This window comes from Neopelma chrysocephalum, unplaced genomic scaffold, assembly GCF_003984885.1.
Source record: "Neopelma chrysocephalum unplaced genomic scaffold, ASM398488v2 Primary Assembly neopelma1_94, whole genome shotgun sequence".
NCBI lineage: Eukaryota > Metazoa > Chordata > Aves > Passeriformes > Pipridae > Neopelma > Neopelma chrysocephalum.
In genome coordinates this window covers 4,097,568-4,119,516 of record NW_020897756.1, presented here as the reverse complement: position 1 = coordinate 4,119,516, position 21,949 = coordinate 4,097,568, and the positions used below count along the sequence as shown (strand labels likewise).

Here is a 21,949-nt window from a genome sequence, read left to right as displayed (position 1 = left end):
AAGTGGAAGAGGCAAAATGAGAGGGAGAGATGTTGATGGAGAGGCAGGGGAGGCTCTGAGCACAACAGGGCTGCAGGTAACAAAGCCAAAGCATCAACCCCGTGGTACAAATTCACATTTTCCTGGTGTGCTCATGGGCTGCATCTGCCAGCTTTCAAATCCCAGCCCACACGAACCCGAGATAATTCCATAAACCTGTAACAATCCAGAGCCAAGTGCTTCTGTTGCTAATACTGGAACCAAACTGGGCATCTCCAGAGTCCCACTTGGTGTTGCCAAAAAGTATCAGCCCAGTGTGGCCCCCAAAACAATCAAAACAGGACAGATCCTTTCAAGGAAGATCACTAGAGAGGCCTGGCCTCAAACTAAGCTGTATCAGCTTTTACCATTTCTCCTCCCTTCCCTATTTCGACATCAAATAACAGGAATCTCTTTCCAGACTGGAACAGAGTGAGGCAGAAGTCAGAAACCAAGGATTGCAGGGGCAAAAGGAAAATCACACAAGCAGGAGAAAATAGCTGTCTCCACCAGGGATGTTGCAGCATTCCTTGATACAGAAATCTGGAAACCAGGGCAAGCAGAACTACGCAGTGCTTCAAAAATTAAACACCATCACATGAGCTGCTCAGAGAGCTCCAGAGTTTTCTGTGCTTTACAGAGCAGCTTTTCTTTTTTGATCACCACCATCTCTGTGAGAGCATGAGAAATTAATTCCTGAAATTGCGTTCAAGTGCCCAATAACTTGCTCTTGATACCTGTGTGGCTTCCCAGGGTTGCAGAACCCTGACCTGCACGAAGAAGAACATGACCTGCTGCTACCCTGTGCCCCATCTACTTGCAGAAGTGATGGGCATCCCCCTCTAGCCTGGAAAAAAGCACCTTTTGGGTATTTGCTGCCAAAATGCACTAGGAATTCCTGAAGCCTGGGAAAAAAAGGCTCCTCAAGAGAAAAGCAGCCCCCACGGGGAGCCCGAGCTCTCAGCGCCACGTAGGTGTGTGGTTTTGTTTAGAAGTCATCTGGAATTCTTAAAATAAAATTGCTAAATTGTCTTCCAGAGACTGATGGCTTTTCTTTTTTTTCCCCTCCCTTAATAAACTTCCAGGGGTATCTTTATTGTTATGTCTAATTTTAGCGAAAACTAACATTTCCTGAGATTCAATTTCTCTCATAATTGTTGGAAGGAAACTAAATTGTCTGCTGTAAACATTCACTGTATTGTGTGAAAAGTATCTTTATTACAGCCCACTGGGAATACTAATAAAATTCCCAATCCTAGCCCTTCCTCACTTTTTTTTTCTTTAAGCTCACTCTTTTCTCTTATATACCCATTAGTGTCAGTTCAAACATTCTGCAGGCAAGATATGAGAACTTAAAATATATTATTTAACAATCAAGGGTAGAATAAAGACTTGTGAGCAGTAAGATCCTTTCTGCCTTCTCTTTCCATGCTTTCTATTACAGAAAATGAGGATGGCTATTCCATTTGTCTGTGTGCGTGCTTGGAGTTGATGAAAAAAATCTCATTAGTTTAGTCTGACATATACTCAATACAGTATATGTACATATTTTTTTTTTCATTTTATTCTACAGCTGCAAAATGATACTAAAATTTCATCAGATTGGAATGAAAACTATGGTCTTGGAACATTTCCCTTTAAGGGTCTTATATTTATTCAGAATTCATGAATCATTTTCCAGTAATACAACTATAATTATTCTTAAAGTGTTATGTTTGAAGGTTTAATATGAAATACTTGCAAAAAGCTCTTTTTCACTTTGATAGTTTGTAATCTTCATGGTAATCAGATCAGTTGGCTCCTTCACACAGCAGACAGGAAAATGCAATTTAATATGAATCTCATACTCTTCACTCATGTTTTAATTAAAGTAATAAAAGCCAAGTCATATTTTGCCCTTTACAGTGTACACAGATGTACAGACATGAGCTATACAGCATCACATCCGGCACTTTTGATGGCTGCTGATGGATTTGCTGGATTTGAGATAAATCTAATTCAGGCTTGCTCAGGGGCTGCTGATCATGGAAGCAGAGTGCCACTGATGGGTGAGACCCAGCAGGGTCCTCGGCAGAACTGTGATACAGGTGATGGAGCATGGACCAAAGGAGGAACTCTGGGTCACGCCAGCAGGAGCTGAGGCTGCTGTGATGACCATCCTTCAGCTGGATCCAGTGCCAGAGCACACAGCCCTGTGAGAGACCAGTGCATCCCTGCCTCTGATTTTTGGTTCCCATCGTAGCTCTGACCGGCCTGGCCTGGTGTGTCACCTGAAAGGGCAAAATCTAAACCTTCCTTGAGGGGGCAGAAGCACAAAGGACTGGCAGCATGCTGTGCCCAACCAGTTTGGGTCACTGCTCTGCCCAACCTCAGGAGTGGTCAGAGTGGATGCCTGACTCTCAGTGCAGGGGGCTGGGTGGCTGCACTCAGGACACACACCATCCTGGAGGACTGCAGAGCCCTGACATCACAGTGTCACACAATCATTCAGGTTGGAAAAGACCTCCAAGATCACCGAGTCCACCCTGTGCCAGATCCCCTCCTTGTCCCCCAGCCCAGAGCACTGAGTGCCACATCCAGTCCTGACTTGGACACCTCCAGGGGTGGGGACTCCACCACTGCCCTGGGCAGCTCCTTCCAATGCCTGACAACCCCTTCTATGAAGAAATTCCTCCTGATGTCCAACCTGAGCTTTTCCTTGCACGGCTTGAGGCCATTTCCTCTTGTCCTGTCCCTTATTCCCTGGGAGCAGTGCCCGACTTCCCCCGGCTTCCCTCTCCTGTCAGGGAGTTGAAAAGAGCAAGAAAGTCCCCCCCGAGCCTCCTTTTCTCCAGGCTGAGCCCCCCCAGCTCCCTCAGCTGCTCCTGGTGCTCCAGCCCCTTCCCCAGCTCCGTTCCCTTCTCTGGACACTCTCCAGCCCCTCAATGTCTTTCCTGTCATGAGGTGCCCAGAACTGGACACAGGACTTGAGGTGTCTCACCAGTGCCAGGTACAGAGAGACAATCACTGCCCTGCTCCTGCTGGCCACGCTATGGATGATTCAGAAGCTCTGCTGATGGTCAGGCCCTTGTGGGGCTGGAATGGAGCCCAACCCTGCACGTGCCCAGGGCAGCCCCAGAGCCGACACAGAGAGAAGGGCTCATTCTCTTGTCAGCCAAGGCAACAGAGGGGCTTTCCTTTCTTCATACAGAGCTTAAGTGGAAAATAATGCTTTCCTGCTGGAAGTAAGTGGCTCCTCAGTTAATCACTGTGTTGTGACAGCAGGCCCAAACACTGGCTCGGGCTGGGTCTCCGATGAGAAGGGAAGAAGTAATCAATCAGCTGGGAAAGGAAATCCCAAGAGCAACAGGCTGGGTATTTTTTTCCACATTCCTGTGGCCCATGGTGCTACATTTCCACAAATAAACACAGTTTTCCCCAGAGGTTCATTGCAGGAGACAAACCCAAACCCCCCCAACCGGACACAGTAAAAATCCTTGCTCATCACAGCTGGCATCACATCTCAGAGCTCAGCATCAATCCAGCATGTCCAGACCTGGCTCCCGGTCACACTGTGTCACAGCAGGTAATTCAGGAGACATGCAGGGAGGAATTAGCACAACATGAGGATCTGGAGGATCTGGAGGCAGAAACAGCTTGTGCATAAAAGCTCCAGGATTGCCTTTGGCTGAAGTGACAGTCACCACCCAAGGACAGCCCAGCACCCCACCAGGAGCAGCAGTAGCTCAGCAAAGGGGCACTGTCAGGGGTTTAAAGCACATATAAGCACCATATTAACCTGATACCTTTGTTTCAAAGGTGACCTGCTCCCTCCAGAGCTGCCCCAGGTTCCCCCACGTGCAGGTCTCCACCTTGCCCTGGGCTGTGCTGACTCCAAGGGCAGCAGCTCTGTGTACACCACGTGTAGGCCCTTTACAGTGGGAAACCTTTGATAAAGTGACACTTTCTTGGCTGAGGGACACTGCACACTGCCTTCCTCTATCCTTTGGTGCTGTTTTATGAGCTGTTGGCTTTATGAGCTCAGCAGCATTGCTGGACAGCCAGTCCGTGTGTCCTCACGCCACAGGAGCCACCCTCCCCACCAGCAGATTCCCTTCAGTGTTGTTCAGTCTGACTGGATCTCAGCTGTGCCCCACGGTGCTCTAAGAAGTCCCAGTTACTCCATCTTCTTCACACAGGAATTTCTGGAATCTAGGGTCCACTTTTCCCGTTAGCCCCACTGGTGGCCATCATGGGATTTTGGCACCCAAAAGCACCCATATTCAACTCTCTGTCATAACTCATCTTGGTATCAATATTTTCTGTATGTAAACCTTCAGATCAAGACACAGCAGCAGCAAATGCAGGGGGATGCACATTGTCCTGCTGCTGCCCCCTCTGCCAGCCCCTGGGTACCCACCACATTCCCAGCCCCCAGGGCTCCAGTTGTGCTGCCTCCAGCCCTGGACCACTCTTCTGCATTGACTGGATTTTTATTATCAATTTTTAAACGTTTCACTGCTTACAGACTTCACCCAAAAGAAATCAGAGCTCTGGCTGAAGGGCCTCAGGCAGCTTTTGATGCCACACCTCACAGACCAAGGGCTGCAACCAGGTGTGCTGCTTAATACATACACTCTTTACCACTGGCTTAAAAACAATCTCTGAGCTGATTCAGACCCCAGAAAACCTCGGAAAGTCTCGGGAAAGGGAAGGAAAGGTTACTGCTCAGACTGACCCAAGGGCAGGGCTGGCTGTGGTCACCTGGGAACACCCTGGAGAGTGGTGGGTGTTGAGCCCAGCCCTCGGGCTGTCAGTCACAGAGTGTGTGGTGTGGATGCTCCAAGTCACCCGAGGATCAACTTCTCCCTCCAGCCTTTGCCTCTAAACCTAAATCTATTCAGGAGCCTCATTTCCTTGATGAAATGTCTACGTATGAAATTCAACCACCACGACAGTTTCAGTGTCTTCTGTCCCTACGAGACACTCTGTGGTACCTGACAGGTATCCTCAGCTGTTTAAGATGCTATTTCTTTTTCCCCCCCCCAGAGTAAATGCAACAGAAGCAGAGACCATCCATTTTGGTCTAGGAACTGCTCAGTTACATTAGCTTTTCACTCTGTGATGCTTGGTGGCTGTTTTTCAAACACCCCATTGCTAATAACTTAGGAGTCCCCTGAGACCAAGGGTTGAAGATGATGTTCATTTTGCTTGTAACACCGAGGGATTTTTTTATTATTATTTTATTTAAGCACTACAGCCAGCCTTCCACCAGCAGCAGAAACTTCTCTTGATATGATTAAGCTACAGGAATCACTTCTTGACTGTACCTTTCAAAAATTTCGCTGTCACACAGGAGTTCATGCAAAATTCACAAGCCTGGATCATCAGCTGTAGTTGTGCTCAACTCCCAAACCCTGCCTGGAAGGGTTTCCATTAGCTGCTGATTATAATAAATGACATGTAACACTCTATTGTTCATTCTAAAATAGTACATGAGATTCTTCCTGAATCGTCTGCTGAGAAAGGCATTTAGTATCTATCAATGTCTTCCCTCTACTTTTTATTCTCCAGCACAACACATGAAATTATTCAGTATTACTCAAAGAACAGCAGGGAAAGAGCAAAATCTGTATCTTAGCATGGGGGCCTGCAGTCCCAGCACTGCCAAACTCTGTGTAATCCTCTTTCAACCCTGAGTCTATATAAACCTCTCACTTCTCTTCAGTAGGGGTCTTTATACATATATAGATGTATGTTCTTGCAGTATTTGCAATGCATCATTGTAAAGGGACTGGGGAGTCATCAGTTATTTACTTTAAGGTGTGCTCTGCCCCCGTTGTGGTTAATTCTAGACTTCAAAAATACAGACTATTTGCAGATTGGAAGAGACCAAGACGTTGCACAGACACAAGAGAGTAAAGTCCAGGGAGCAGAAGACTGCTGGAGATTCAGGAGCAGCAAAGCTCTCCATGCCCCCCTTAAAAAGAGGACAAGTTCCCCCTTTTTTGAACCCTTCACTTAGATAAGTGATTTTCTCTGACGCCGACCAGCCTCTGACCATCATCTGTCCCTGTGATCAACACAACGAGCCAGTCAACAGCCAAAACCAACAGAATGTGGAGACCCCAAAACATGTGTTCCCAGTTATTTCCTCACAGAGTGGGAAAACACCGGCACAGGTTGCCCAGAGAGGTGGAGGATGTCCCACCCCTGGGAACATCCAAGGAGCTTGGACAGGGCTCTGAGCAACCTGCTCTAGTTGAGGATGTCCCTGCTCATTCCAGAGGGGTTGGACCACATGACCTTCCAGGGTCCCTTCCATCCCAAACCATTCTGTGATTCTATGACAGTTGAAACAACTTTCTTCATGTGCAAAGACCGTTGGACTCACTAGAAACATTGAAGTTCATTAGGGGACTTGAGTGGAAATTGCACAAAGAATTAACCTCTCTCTGGGCTCTGATGTTCCACGCAGACTTTAAGACTCAAGAGAAGGATCACAGTAAGGAACTGCTCAGCCACATGTATGGTCTCCTGGTTTCTTCCAGCCTTTCTCCTGGAGCAATCCCAGGCTCCAGGCAGTGGCTGTGCTGGCCATAAGCAACCTGCTGCACCTTGTGGGATGAACAAAGTGCTGGAAACTCCCCCAGATTCACACAGCTGGTAGGTCAGGGACCAACCAACATGTTAAGCCCAAGCAACTGCATGTTGCTGCTTCACTGCCAGTGCCAGAGCATCACCACCAAGGCCACCGATGGAGGGAAACCCAAAGTTCCACTTTACAGCTTCCTACCAGAGAGGAAGGAGCAAGAATGAGGGGAGGATGACCCACATCTTCATTTACCCTCACACTGTCTGGGGCTCCACGGCCACTTCAGGACCACAGTCATCCCCAGCAGGGATGGGGACCCCCTGCACTCACGTGGATCTGCCCCAGACCCAGGTTTATTTTATCAACTGTTGACATCCTGCTGCGATTCAGTCGAGATTGGTGGGAGGACAGCACGTCTGCCAGGATTCTGACAAGGTTTGAAGGCATATTTTATAGTTGAGGCTGCCAAGACGAGCTCTGTCTAGTCTGGAGTGTTAGCAGAACATGAGGAAGGCATCCATAGCTTCCCTCACATCATTAATTTCTAATTACACTGTCACTTGCTTTCTACATTATTGCTTATTTACCAAACATAGCTTTATTCTACCGTCCAGTTCCTTATAACCAGCAAGCCCATTGTTATGCTAAAACCAATGTTCTAAATGTTATTTATTATTTGATAAACCTTGTGTAACCCTGAATGAGGACATTAAATGGCAAGAACACTACTTCAAAATCCCATTTTAAATAAGTCACCAAGACAGCTGTGCCTTTATAAAACACATTAGAGTGGCACTCAGAGCACATATGGCTCAGGGATATATACAAATTACACAATTTCTGTCATTCGATCAAATAAGAGGAACGTTTTGACCCCAGAAATGAGTCAAATGTAAGTTGTAATTCCAGCCCCACCGGAGGCCCCGGTGGTAATGGATCCTGACGGCTGATCAAAGAGCCCTGACCATTTGACCCACCAGATCAGCGACTTACTGTATCTATTATGGCTAATGCAGGCCCCAGCTCGGAGATATATGGAGGTAAAGAGATAAAGGGCAATAGATACAGTAGATAAATGTTGATTTATACACATCCAAGCACACAGGTACACCCACAGATGGATTTCACGTGTGCGGAAAGGGGCAGGCGTGTCTAACCCCACTCTGACATTCATACAGGAGCACATCAAGACAGATGCTGTGTGTGTGTGTGTGTGCACATCACAAACATCATCTCTCTCAACTCCATCTCCCTCGGGGTGTCAGCAGAACCCCTGCACTCACTGGGGCTCCCTGATTCACACACAGCCAGAGAAAACCCACCTTCTATTTCACACCCGTGCTGCCCCACACAAACGTGTTTATGCCCTTGGATTTACGTTCTGAGTGTGAGCAGCCCCGTTCACAAGTCACCCAGTCTTGCCCTAAGGCCCACAGCCCAAATTAAAGCCCTTTTTGCTGCTCTACATTCCAGGTGAGACACCTGATGTCATCAGCATCAGGTGTCTCACCAGGGCTGGGTGAAATCCTGCTTTTTCAGTCACAGAATCCCAGAATGGTTTGGGTTGGAAGGGACTGTTAAGGACTGCTGAAAGCCCAGAGCTGTTTATGCCGATGCATCTCCCTGGCCTGAATAAACCACAGTGATGTTTAACAGCCTTTCCATGAGGAATCACACAAATTAACTTGTTGGTACAGAAACAGGCAGATTGCTCAGCTGGAATAAGCTGCCCACTGAAAGCTCCTGGGATTAGTCAGAGCACAGGATCCAAACTGTCCACTGATAAATACTCAGCTCTTTCCTCCTTCCAAGCTGCCCGTTGCCCTGCCAGCAGCCAGAGATATTCAGGGAGAGAGGAGAAATGTGACAAACACCACTCTAAAGCTTTCCAAAATGTCCCCCCATGGACGGGGTAGAGTCACATCCCTGCTCCCAACAAGCCAAGGGACAACAGTCCCCAAAGCTGTGCCAGGGCCTGGCAGTTCCCACACCCTCATCACATCACCCCCAGCTCCCCAGCAAGGCACCTCCTGCATTCATTCACCCAGAATGTGAAGGGATGACACCTTCTTGCAGGGTATTCCCAGCTGTAGTTAATCCATGTTTATAAAGCACCCATGGACTCTTCCCGCAAGTGCCAAAGTCTTGATGCCAAATAAAACCAACCTCATTCCTGTCCAACGAACATGTGGAATTTCCCAATCTTTCCCTCTCCTAGTGTTACCGTCCTTATCACAAAAGGCCTTAATAAATGTCTTTTCCTACTGACTTTGTGTGTGTTTTTATTTCTTTTTCCTACTGACTTTGTGTGTGTTTTTATTTCTTTTACCAGCACCACTGCATTTTTACCCATCTTTCAGAGCACATCATGCGGTTGGGAATCTGTCCATTCCTTGGGATTTTTTGCATTACTTAGTTCCTTGTCTTTGTTTGGGGAGAGGAGCGGGAAAGAAAGGAAGAAAATTGACAGGGGTGAGGAATGATGCTCTGCCAACTCCACAAGACACAAGAGATACCTCACTCATCTCGGGGGTCAAATGTCTGCGATGGTTTGATCAGATGTCAAGTTGCATTTATACTCTGGCCTCTGTTGGGGTTGAATTACATTTCACATTTGACTCACTTCTGGGGTCAAATGTCCCTCCTATTTGCTAGAACAAGAGGAATTATTTTCCCCAAGCAGGTTGTTCTGGATCAGTCAGCACTCTCATTATGTTTTTGGCTCCTTTATTTCAGCATTTCATCCTCAGCTGAGACCAACCCCTTTGGGATGACAAGAACTGCAGCCACAACACAAAAGCCATCCCAACGAGGAGGATGAGGGGAAGGAGCAGGTCACCTGCTTTCACATGTTTTGGATGGCGCTTTGTTTGGGTTTTATGAGGGGTTTGGGGTGTTTTGTTTTTAATTCTTCCCCCTAAGTTAGCAGCTGTGCAGGGCAGGGGATAATGAATGAGAGGCAAGTGAACCCTGATCCCAGCTTCTTGCCATGAGAAACTGGAGAAACCTGGAAAGCTTTGGGTTTGAAGGGACCTTAAAGCTTATCCCATTCCACCCCCTGCCATGGGCAGGGACACCTTCCATGAGAAAAGGTTGCTCCAAGCCCCGTCCAACCTGGCCTTGGACACTTCCAGGGATGGGGCAGCCACATTTTCTCTGGGCAACCTGTGCCAGGGCCTCCCCACCCTCACAGGGAAGGATTCCTACCCAGTATCCCATCCAAACCTCTCCTCTGCCAGTGTGAAGCCATTCCCCTTTGTCCTGTCACTCCAGGCCCTTGTCTCAAGTCCCTCTCCAGTTCTCTTGGAGCCCCTTTAGGCACTGGAAGGGGTTCTAAGGTCTCCCTGGAGTCTTCTCTCCTCCAGGCTGAACAGAACCTCCTCAAGATCAAACACCAGACAAGGGGCTGAGGTAAGGCTGCTGAAAGGGGGCTGCAGGATCTTGACTTGGGAAAAGAACTCAACCCACCAGGCTCATCTATTCCAATGTGATGGCTCCAGTACTGAGTCTGTATGATTTGCCTTTGTCCCCACAGATCCCAAGGTTCTGAGCAACGTCCCATGTGAGCTGTGCAGGGCTGGTGGTTTAGCAGCCTCTGAAGAGGGATTGTGAAACCCCACTCCTGCTGTTTAATGTACTCCTTCGGGCTACAACAGGTTTAGCAAACAATAAAAATCCATCTGGAACCCCCATTTAAATAAGAGAGTTGTGTTATTAGCACTGAAGGCATGGGGGGGCTATGAAGTGCTCTCTGGTAAACAGGCCCTGATGTGCAGGTAAATAAGGGGAGAGGATGAGCCAGTGAGGGTGAGGAGGAAGGCTGCTCCCCATCCTCCTGGGCCAAAGCTCATGCTGGGCGTGAACCACCATTAACACCCCTCAGGGCATGAACTGGGATCCTCACCTTCCTTTGCCCTCCTGCAACCCCAGAGGAGGTTATGGGGGCTCACTGCAGCATCCCACAGGGGCACCCATCCCAACAGAGCCCCAGGTGCCACCCTCTGCCCTTGCACCCCTTGGTCCCATTTCCCAGCTCCCCTCTGACTGTCCCAAGAAAACCAGCACAGGGAGGAGAACTGGAGATGCAAGGCAAGGCAAACTTCCCCATCTATTTTCCAAGTCACTTCCTATGGTGCTTTTGCTGATGGAGAAAGCAGCAAATACATCCTCCATGCACACAACCATCCTTGTAACAGGGGGCACCTGCCCCTCCTCTGCCAAGAGAAAGATACTTCTTCCCTTTTCATCCTTAATTGCTACTGCAAAGTAAATAGAGAACAAATAAGAATAAACTCCTATTTCCCAGGTTACGGGGATCTAAGCTGGTTTGGTCGATCCTTCTCCAGGATCAAACCCAGGACATGAATCCTCCACCACATGATAACCTTTGCTTTTCTTTGGAAGCCAACTCAACTGTGCTGCAGCAAACTATTCCAAACCCTGCAGCATCACCTCTGACTCCCCTCCTGTGCCCACCCAGGGGGGAAGTGGGATGTGACAGGGGCCGAGAAGGAAACACAAATGGTTCCTGCTGGCCATGGTTCTGCCCAAGAGCAGTCTGATCCTGCAGGGACATCATGGCCAGGGACTGTGGCTGGTCACTGACAACCCTTCCTGATGAGGCTGTGGAATAGTTGTCCCTTGGGGGGGTTTTAAAAGCAGAGTGTCTAAGACAACTGCCCCATGAGCATCCACCACCTGCTCGTGGGCTCTGCTCAGCCTGGGGAGGGGGACAGGGCTGACCCCAGTTAGGGCAGCTTGGGCTCACCCTGTTCCCTTCCGTATTTACTCAACCTCTGGCAATTCCTGGCTCTAATGATCAACCACACGCCGTTGTTGATTGACTACATATTTGTTTCTGCTGAATCACTCAACAGCACAAAGTTTGCTGTTCCTTCCCCACCCTGGAAATGCTTCTCACACAAGAACAACCTCTTCCCACTCTGCAGCAGCAGGGGCTTCGAGTGCCTGCTTCCAAAGCCAGAGCAGGAACAACACTTCCAAGAAATGAGCCAACACGCTGCCACACTCTAAGGAGGTGAACTGCAGGTTTTCATCCTGTTTCCAGTGTAATATCCATAGTTTAATCCCCACTGTTATTGGAGTTAGATTCACCATGGATGACTCGCCTGGTAACCCACAGCACTGCCATAGCAAACCTCAGGGACACAGAGTGGTGTGTCTGTGGTCAAAAGGCCCCCACAACAAAATGGCTCAACACAACCCAAAAATGGGATGGTGAAATGTGTTAGCAATGAACTTTCACCTTCCCTCACAAGGCTGGATGGGATGAGATGCTTCCAGCATCTCGAATGTGCCCTGAGCACCCAGCACGCTCTACCCAGGCCAGAGGGGTGCACGTGGGACCAGCTCTCATCTCCTGGTCAGGGGGATAGGCAGGCACGTGCTGAAGTCCTCCCCTCCCAGCAGGACCTAAGCATGGGCTTAACTTTATAGAATCACAGAATGGTTTGGGTTGGAAGGGACCTTAAAGATCATCTTGTTCTAACCTATATTTATGTTTAGGGCTTCAGTGAATGGACATGTCTGTTCCACGTGCACCCAAGCCCAGAGAAGGCTCAGGCACCTGCAAGACACCTTCTATTCTGGTCCTCCACGTGTGGGTTCATAGCTCCAAAACAGGAAACCTTTGATTCCTTTCTCCCCTAACTGCTAATCTATTTAGCTACAGGAAATACTCCACATGAGGGAAGGAGACACCTGAGCTACACACAATACTTGGAAACTTCACCGCGTCCAGAAACACCAACTGCATCTTCATCTGGAGTGAAGGATGGTGAGGCAAAGCTTTTCAGCCTCTCTGGTGGCAGAGCTGTGGCTAAGCCAGGCTCTGGTGACTCACAGCAGCACTGGCACACAAGTGCATCCCACTCCCTGTACCGAGAGCATCCAGAGCTGCTCCTTGGTAGCAGCCAGGCTGAGCTTTCCCATGGACACTCCTGATGCCCCAGGGCAGCAGATTCACAGACAGCTCCTGGAATTTGTGCTTGAGCATAGCCTGACTCCCCTAAAAATCTCACCACTCTCCCACCCCAGCAAACCAACACTTACCTGATTGGCAGATAGAAACTCCTGGGCGTTGTCATTCATTCCCATGTACATGTTCTCTCCATCAAACTAGAGAGGTAAAAGAAAATTAAGAGTCAGTGAAATGCCATCTGCACACCACAGTCATGTGCATCCCAAATGCCTTCCTGGCTCTTCCTATCAAGAGCCAAAATTCCCAGAGGAAAATCCTGAGCTGCTCCTTTAAAACTTTGGAGCACGTATGAGCACACTTACATCCTGGTTATTGCAACGGGACATGGTAACACAGCACAGTTATGGCAATTTTTCAGTGAAATAAGGAATGAATCACTCAAGTTCAAACAAATAAGCCAAATGTGTGCAAACCCACAGATGTGCCCTGCAGCAAAGATCACCCAAAAAAAGCTCCTGCTAAAATTCCTACTAGACCATTAATCAGCTGTAAAAAGCCAGCTTCCATTAATGGAAATTTCCAAGACAGGCAGGTCCCATTCAGTGCTCTCTCAGACCTCTGTGTACCCCTTAACACCAAAGCAAAGCTCCCGCAGCAACGCGGAATCGCTCCGGAGTGTACGGGGGGGTTCTATATGCAAAGCCTGATCTCCCACCTTGATTTTGCTGCTGTTTGCACACTCTGGCTGCCAGAACACATTCTCCCCCACCTCCTGTTCCCCTGCCTGCTCTGCCAGGACTGTGCCTCCACGGCTGGGCAGGAGGCCGAGCAGCCTGAGCACTGCGCATCCGCCCGTGTCCCCGCGGCTCCGGAAAACACCCGGCTCCCAGCTGCTAATCCACTTACTGGGCTACAAAAACCCCCGTGGAGAACGACAACTCTCCCCATTAATTAGCTACAACGGGAGCTTTTCACTTGCTCCCGCTCCAAAGGAAGGAAAAAAGCCCTCCAGGATTGTCTCCGGCTCGAAGTATGGCTGGGGCCAGTCCTCAAGGCTAAGTTCACAAATTAATTATGGCAATAAAACGGGCTGTGCCATAAAACACTCCCGAGACGAGGATGGAGGTACCAGCTGTGAGTGACACCTTGTACTTAACAAGGGGAAGAACCAGCCCTCTTGCCCTCATGAGCAGGATGATGAATTGAAGGTTGTTCACCCTTGCATGCCCTCTCACTCTCTGATATGAAGCTGATACCAGTTATGCCTTAACAGAAATGGGCTGCATTAAGAGCAATAAAAGCGAAATCTAAATAAAACCAGGTGAAGATTTTCAGCCTAGACAATTAATTACACTTCCATTTCTTGGAGTGCTACAGGATTAGCTATTAAAGTCAGCAGAGTTAGTAAAGCCAAGTGGGGGCAACACTGCTCTGCTCAGCCTCAGACACCCTCTAATTGCCAAACTATCCTTTGGGATAGCAGAGCAAACCAATTAAAAGCTGCAAAATTGGAGCAGGTATTGTGACACTCATTAACTAATGCCAGCAGAAGCTGCAGCAGAGTGGAAGGGGATCCCTGTGCAAATGCTGGATTCTGTTAAATCTGTCAGGAGCTGTGGGATGCAGCAACCACCAGCAGCACTATGGGCTCACTGGGAAGCTCTCCCAGAAGGCAGCCAGGTGCCACCCACTCTAAACTGAATGTCCCTCCACCTGTTAAATGATCACTGGCACAGCCAGCTCCTGCCACTGCAGTTCCAGCTGGAGCTGCTGTGCTTCCAGGCACGGAAGCTCAACCAGCTCTACAGCCTACAACCAGCTCTGCACCCCCTGACAACCCCACCAACCCCAGCAGACATGGCTGAACTGGAAGAAGAGACAGCACAGGTCAGTGGAGAAAGAATCACAGAATCATTTAGGTCGGGAAAGCCCTCTAAGACCATCAAGTCCAACCATTAACCCAGCACTGCCAAGGCCACCTCTAAACCATGTCCCCAGGTGCCACATCCACACAGCTTTTAAACTCCTCCAGGGATGGGGACTCCATCACTGCCCTGAGCAGCCTGACCACCCTTCCAATGAAGAAACTTTGCCTTACGCCCAACCCAAACCTCCCCTGGCACAGCTTGAATCACTCTCCTCTTTTCCTGTCACTTGTTTCTTGGGAGAAGAGACCGACCCCCACCTGGCTACAACCTATTTCTCCAGAAAACAGAAGTCACCTGGAAAGTTACATTCAGCAAACAAAAAATATCCTTCACAGTGCAGGTCCAGGGCAGGACAAACACCCTCTTTCTCCATATCCTTCTGTTTCTCAGAAGGTAATTTTTTTATGGCTTTCTACTATTCCCCTACCTCCACTCCACACTTCCTTCTGCCCTTGATGCCTTCATAAGAACTGTAATGAATCCTGCCTTCAGAATTACTGTTCCTCTGATTGCCAGGCTGAGCAGCGAGCCTGAAAATCAAGACTCGAAATGCAATGGAAACTTTGGAACTTCCCCACTGCTGATTGGATTTTTTTTTCCCTCTCCTCCAGGCTATGAGGGTGCAAACAAATTTATTAGAAATTCTCCCATCAGGATATTTTTTCAATTAGATGTTTGCCTGTTATATACCAGCCAGGTAGAGAAGATAAGTAATGTGCTCTCCCTCTTCTCATTATTGTTTTGCTACAGAATGCACTTCAAAACAATCAACCCCATCATTCCAGGTAGATTTACGGTAGAAAGAGATATTTTAATATTTCCCTTTGGTTATAAACACTTCCTCCCTTTCTCCTCTGCTTTCAGACCCGGTGCAGACATTCATCACCCTCTGTACCCCAAAACTGATCCAACCTGCACTGGACAATGTGCACATGTGAGGTGGCAGGTATCACTTTCAAGTCCTATTTGAAAGGAAAATACTCTTGTGCAGTTGTCTTAATCATCCTTTTGCTCTGTTGTAATGACTTAATTTTATTATTCTTTGGCTAATAGAAGCAGCCTATTAAATAAATCAGTGGCTGTGGCTGATTGTCACCCTCTCCTGCATGAAATGAGCACGAATCTGAGGAGGGAAGGAAAAAAGGAAGGGAAAGGGGAAAGGGGAAAGGGGAAAGGGGAAAGGGGAAAGGGGAAAGGGAAAAGGGGGAGGGGAAAGGGGAAAGAGAAGGGGAAGAGGAAGGGGGGAAAGGAAGGGAAAATGGGAAATGGGGAATGGGGAGGGGGAAAGAGGAAAAGGGAAAGGGGAAGGGGAAAAGGAAGAGGAAGGGAGGGGGAAAGGGAAAAGGGAAGGGAGAAAGGGAAATGGGAAGGCCAAAGGGAAGAGGAAGAAGGGAAGGAGAAGGGCAAGAGGGGAAGGGGAAAAGGGAAGGGATTTCCCCTCTTCCAGAGGAGGTGTATCTGGCATTGCAGAGCTCAGCCCCTACAGGGAGCTCAATTCAGATGTTGTTGTACAAAGCACTTTTTTAATTTTAATTGCTTTTCTAGACTCACTTTGGTTTGTTATTTTTGCCCTACAACATTATTTTCAAACCTGTAAATGTGCCCAGAGGTCACATGGGTCCCATGTTCAGCAAGATGAAAATGAGTAAAGGAAATAAATGCAGGCAGCATGTTGGGACAGACCCCAAAGCAGCTGTGGGATCTCTGGCTCTGAGCAAACACAGAGAACAAATGTTTGCTAACTGGGAAGGACCCAGTGGAAAGAAACACAACCTCCTGCCAAGATTCCAAGAAGGTGTTACTTTTTCATGGATGGCACTGCCAGCTTGTACAATTTATTATGAATCTCATCACATCCTTTTATTTCCTGAGAGCCACGAGCTGAGAAGAAAATCTCAACTCTGTAAGAAATATGTTGGCAGGACTCATGCCAGAATGGCTTCTATACCTGTAAGATCTCAGAAACCTTCCAAACTTTTTATATAATATAATTTTAATTTAGGTGTGGTGGATTTGGGGTTTTGTAGTTTTTTCTTTGGTTGTTTCTTTTTTTTTTTTTTTTGAGGGGTCTTACCTAAATTTTGACATTCATTGTTGGCAATATGAAAGAGAGCAGCTTAGTCCACTGAGAATCTGGAGCTGGAAAAAGTGGCCTGTTAATACAAATCCAGCAGTAACTAAAAGTCATCATCTTCAAGGAGATACTAAATGACCAGTTAAGAACAAACTGGATCCTTCTAATGATTCCTGCTGCCCAGAGCTATAAGCAGTTGCCTCCCAGTTTTATCTCCTTGTGCCAGAACACAGAAGGTTTCATGAAAAGAGAAAAATCACCTTGGGTACCTTCCTTGGAGGAGTCTGGGGCTGCTACCTGGGAATCTCAGCTCCTAAGAGGAGATGGGAAAACACCTCAGGAGATGCCTGGGAGGAGTCTCAGGTGGATTCCAGAGCAGAAATTTGCCTCCAAAAGACAAAAAACATCTTGGACCAGGACATGGGAGATGGGCAGCAGGTTCCCTGTCATGACCACCTCATTTTCAAACTGGCTGCACTGGGAATACCACCTTTCACCAGAGATGCTTGGAATGTAGCAGCTGGTTTTTGTGTCCAGTGAGCTACACCTCAACCACCACTACCAACAAGGCACAGAGGGACCCACAACAATGCCATGCAAGAAATGCCTTCAGGTTTTTAGTGAGAAAAGAGTTAGGATACAAGAAAACTTGTATAACACAGCCAACGCCATATTTAATACTCCTCGTTTTAAAATAATAATGATACAATAATTGCAGCCTATGTGTTGCTGGGCTTCATTCAGCTGCTTCTGATGGCACCCTGCCCAGCATTGGGAAACATAATTCTTCTTTAGAAAGTGTTACAGAAGTAGTTTTGTCCACAATTCATTTTTATCAGCATTATTTAAGTGGCAGAACCACATTCTGCTCTAAAGGGCAGTTTGGCCACGGTACTTCCAGCCCTGCACACTTCCAGCCCTATGGATGTGCTGGGCACCCAGCTCCAAACCCAAGGATCCTGGCTCTGGCAAGGATCCTCTTTACCAGTGCAATCTCTGCCTAATCCCTGGGATGTGGAATGCTCCCTGCCCCTGGCAGCGCTGCCGGGCTGAGCGGCCGCCGTGATTCCCTCCAGGAGTAATTCAGCATCACGGCCTCTCCCGGGAATACACGGCTGAGGTTGGCTTAATCTCTTTAACCGCAGTTTCCCCATTAAGGTCTTTACACAACCTCTGGCCCGAAGTGATCTACTTAGCATTATTTATTTGTCTGCTGAAATGCTGGGATGGCCCCTCGGTTGATCCTGTCAAAAAGGGTCAGGAGTTCAGCGCGAGATTTACGGCTCCCCCCAGGACCTCCCTGCGAGGGAAGCTCGGCATCTCCACCCCGGCCCTACGCTGGGATTTGCTTCGGGACAAATGCCATTAGCAGGGAGCACGACCCCACAGCAGGTGTCAGTGGCAGAACACGAGCCCTGGCATCCACCAGAGCCCACCGGGGTTTAAGGGGCCGAGTTTTCTGCCAGCAGTCAATATTCTCATGTATTATTCCAGGGTAAATTCAGATGGATATAGTCGAAGCCTTAAGGTTTAAAACCTTACAGTAAAAAGCGGTTTGTTTGGTTGATTTGTTTATTTTAAGAACAACTTACAGATAGGGTAAAAGCCTAACAGCAGTTGTTTCTCAAATGCACCAGGAGCAGGAAACCTGCAGAGCTGGTGGTGCCAAAGGCTGCCCAAGGCATGGTAGAGGCTGAAAAGAAACTAAAACCAGGTGGGAAAGACAGGAATGATCAGATTGGACACTGGTGGAGTGAGCATTCAGCAGTTGCCAAACTGGACCATCTCCTTTGGAAAGACCCATCTGAGCAGCTCTCACACTGGGATGGCCAGTAGGAAAACATATAAAACAAACCAAGAAAATATTAAGGAACCTCCATGCCCAAGTGACTCTCACCCACCTGCTCTAAAGCAATGAGAGGGAACTTTGGGCTTCTCATGACAAGGAAGACATTGAGGGGATGGAGAGTGTTCAGAGAAGGGAACGGAGCTGGGGAAGGATCTGGAGCACCAGGAGCAGCTGAGGGAGCTGGGGGGGCTCAGCCTGGAGAAAAGGAGGCTCAGGGGGGACCTTCTGGCTCTGCAACCCCCTGACAGGAGGGGGGAGCCGGGGGGGTGGGTCAGGCTCTGCTCCCACTGAACAAGGGACAGGAGGAGAGGAAATGGCTTCAAGTTACACCAGGGGAGGTTTAGATTGGATATGAGGGAAAATTTCTTCACTGACAGGGTGGTCAGGCACTGGAAGGAGCTGCCCAGGGCAGTGGTGAAGTCACCATCCCTGGAGGGATTTAAAAGACGTGGAGATGTGGCTCTTGGGGACACGGTTTAGAGGTGGCCTTAGCAGTGCTGGGGAATGGTGGGACTTGTTGATCTTAGAGGCCTTTTCCAAACTTAATGACTCTAAATGCAGTGCATAACCTTCTGCCTCCACTCCCAACCAAACAGGAGCAGGAAGGGGAAGGTGCCAGACCAGCATGTCCAACTTCCCCTGTGTGAAACCAGCCGGAGCAGCAACACACCCCCGAGGCAGCACGGAGGGACCCGAGATGAGGGGATGTTGTGCCTCACAGCCCACTTTGGTGTTTGCTGAAAGGTCAAAGAGCACCTAGAAAAGGTGAAGTGATCTCTCTGGTTTGACTTCCTCGAAAAACAGCTCTAAAACCCAAACCCCAGCTCGTCATGGGACCCAGGGGAAGGTTCTCTTGCTCACAGACAGTGAAAAGATACCCAACTTTTTGGGATTTAGCAAGTGGAGGATCATTGTCCACAATGTGTCTGCACTAAAATCTCTCCAGTTCATAATATAACTGATCTGGAAGGGTTCAGTTTATTAATGAGACAAAAATTATTCAGGCTAGCCAAACTAAAAGCGACTTTGAATAGCTCTGCATTAGGATTCTTGCAGCACTAAGTGGCACTGAGGAAATGGAAGATTAAATTCAATGTCAATAAATGCAAAGTAATGCACTGGAGAAAAGCAATCCCAACCACATAGACATGGCAATGGGCCTTAAAATAGCTGTTACTGTCCAGAAGAAAAACTGTTTTGGAGGGTTCAGTTCCAGCTTTTGCTCAGTCATCATCAGCTGCCAAAACTGCCATTCAAGTTTTAGAAGCAATTAAGAAAAGAGCAAAGAATAAAAGATCAAGTACTATTTTACCACCTGTACAGTTAGAAGGAGGAGAGAGGGGAATTACAGGGGCAATCCAGGGTGTGGAATGGTGTACATGGACGTGGAAAAAGGGATAACAGAGGGACAGAAGAGTGATAGAGGGACTCAATAAAGATGTACATGAAGTCATGAGATGAGAACAAGGAACGGCTCTTCTCTGCTTCTCACAGCCTAAAACCAAGGAGGCAGACACTGAAGTCATGAGCAAGTGGAGTTAAACACCTTACAGAGAAGTTCTTTATACTGGGCCCAACAAGAAAACCTGTTGCTGCAGGATGCTGTGGCCTAGAAGGATCCAGAATAACAACTGGGCAAATGAGAAATGAACAGTACATTCAAACCCCCACCTGTGGGCTGCTGGAAGCTCTGTGGGTAGATACAACCTCACTGGACATCAGGAAAAACATTTCCCAGCACATGGGTGGTCAAATATTAAACCACGAGGTTGTGGGATCTCATCCCCTGAAGATACTCAGGGCTCAGCTGGACCAGGTGCTGCACAACCCCATCTGGGCGGCCCAGCTTTGCTTGGGGGCTTGGGACACACACATGTCCCTCAGGACTGGCAATATTTGGGGTTTGGGTGTTTCTGTGATCCATGACCACCTGGTGCTCACCCAGGCAGCCACACAGACCCCCAGTCCAAGAGCATCTCCAGCATCCCCCCCTTCATTCTCCTGAGCTCGAAGTTGGAGAGATCTCAAATGCCACCAGCATTCAAGTGACAGCACTCATTTATCTAAGAGACTGGCTGGTTTTCTGTGAACACTGCACACAAAATTATTGTTATTACATTATTTGGGGGGGAATGAGGACTTAAAACTCATTTACCTGGATCTTTCAGAGCCTGCAAAGGAGTTCAAGCTCTTCACATACACACTCACAATAAATCCATCCACTGAAAGCTACAGGGAGTAGCAGAATTTAGTCTTAAGACTGACATGGAAATAGATTAATTTTTTTTCCCATTTCATATTCTAATTACAATTCTTCTCCCCCTACTATTTTCTGTTCTCATTACAGTCTTAAAATTGCTCTGCAAATTCTGTACCTTATTCTGCTCTTCCTACCATCTTTGTCATGGAAATGAGAAACAGAATGTATAAGCATGAAAATATTGCCGAGATCAAAATTCTGCTTAACCCTTTCACGTCCAGCTCTGAAAAGAAGAGAAAGCAGCCCAGACCAGCTAATCCTTCATCCAGCCTCCTCTCCTTCACTCAGCTGCAGAGAGGAGAACGATGCTCAGAGAAAGGATGATTGATTTAAAGGCCAAAGTTGCTCACACTTACACCTCTGCTGTGCGTGGAGGAGGGGTTGGGGTTTTCAGCTTAGCAAGTTTTGCCCCTGAGGGCAGATCTTAATCTAATGCCTTTTGACTGTGTTCAGATGATTGTGTTTAGCTTTCAGCCTGATGTAACAGCTGCCGGGGAGAGGTGCTGCTGGTGCTTCAAGCAGCCACTGAGTGCTCAGGAGATCTCCATCCTCCTCTTCCACTGCAGCTGCAGCTCTGGCCAAACCAAACCCTTTCAGATTTCTCTCCAAGTCTGGGCATGGATAAGAAAAATAGGCTGCTGGGAGATGAGCAGCACCCCCTGCTCTCACCCAGGACCTCCCCAGCCCTTCTCTGACCAGCCCAGTCCTCTCAATGCTGTTTATTTTGCAGCGGTGTCGCTACAAGGCTCAAGCATGTACATCACTTCCTTTTTGAAACCCAACAACAAGCACATCCTGAGCTGTTTATCACAGGTGTTCGAGGAGTTTATCTGCAAAAAAATAAACACCAGGCCCTTGCTAAGCTAGTCCTTCACCCTTCAGCAGCTGAACGAGCGGGAGAGCTGAAGGCACCCAGTGCCCTGTTGGGGAAGGAGGAGGGTACAGGGATGCAGCACATTCCTGACACTGGCCAAGTGTGTCTGAAATAAATACAGTAAGTGTTAATGAGAGTTAACTGCACTGCCTGCTCCACCAGTAACACTTGTAATTCGCAGGAAACTGAGGCAGAAAACATACAAAGATCTAAGAGAAGCCACGGAGGCTCTGTGCTAGAACAGTGCCAGCGTCAAAGGCACCGAGGAACATTGTTTTCTGCAAGATAAAACCTCAGGGCTGAGATAAAAATAGAGCTTATACCTGTCTGCCTCGGAAACAGCTACAAGCAAAGCTCTGCTCTGGGAGTCTTTTATGGAGATGCTGATTTCGACAGCAGAGCAACAGCCCCGGCTACAACCAGAGGTACCA

General features: G+C 48.1%; 1 protein-coding gene across 1 annotated transcript in view; it reads right to left on the bottom strand.

The window, feature by feature from the left end:
• LOC113972629 (TOX high mobility group box family member 2-like) overlaps positions 1–21,949 on the bottom strand; it is a 155,331-nt gene that overhangs the window by 78,749 nt on the left and 54,633 nt on the right. The window contains 1 exon segment of the mRNA XM_027693919.1: positions 12,665–12,730. Within this exon segment, the coding sequence (XP_027549720.1) occupies positions 12,665–12,730 (66 nt within the window).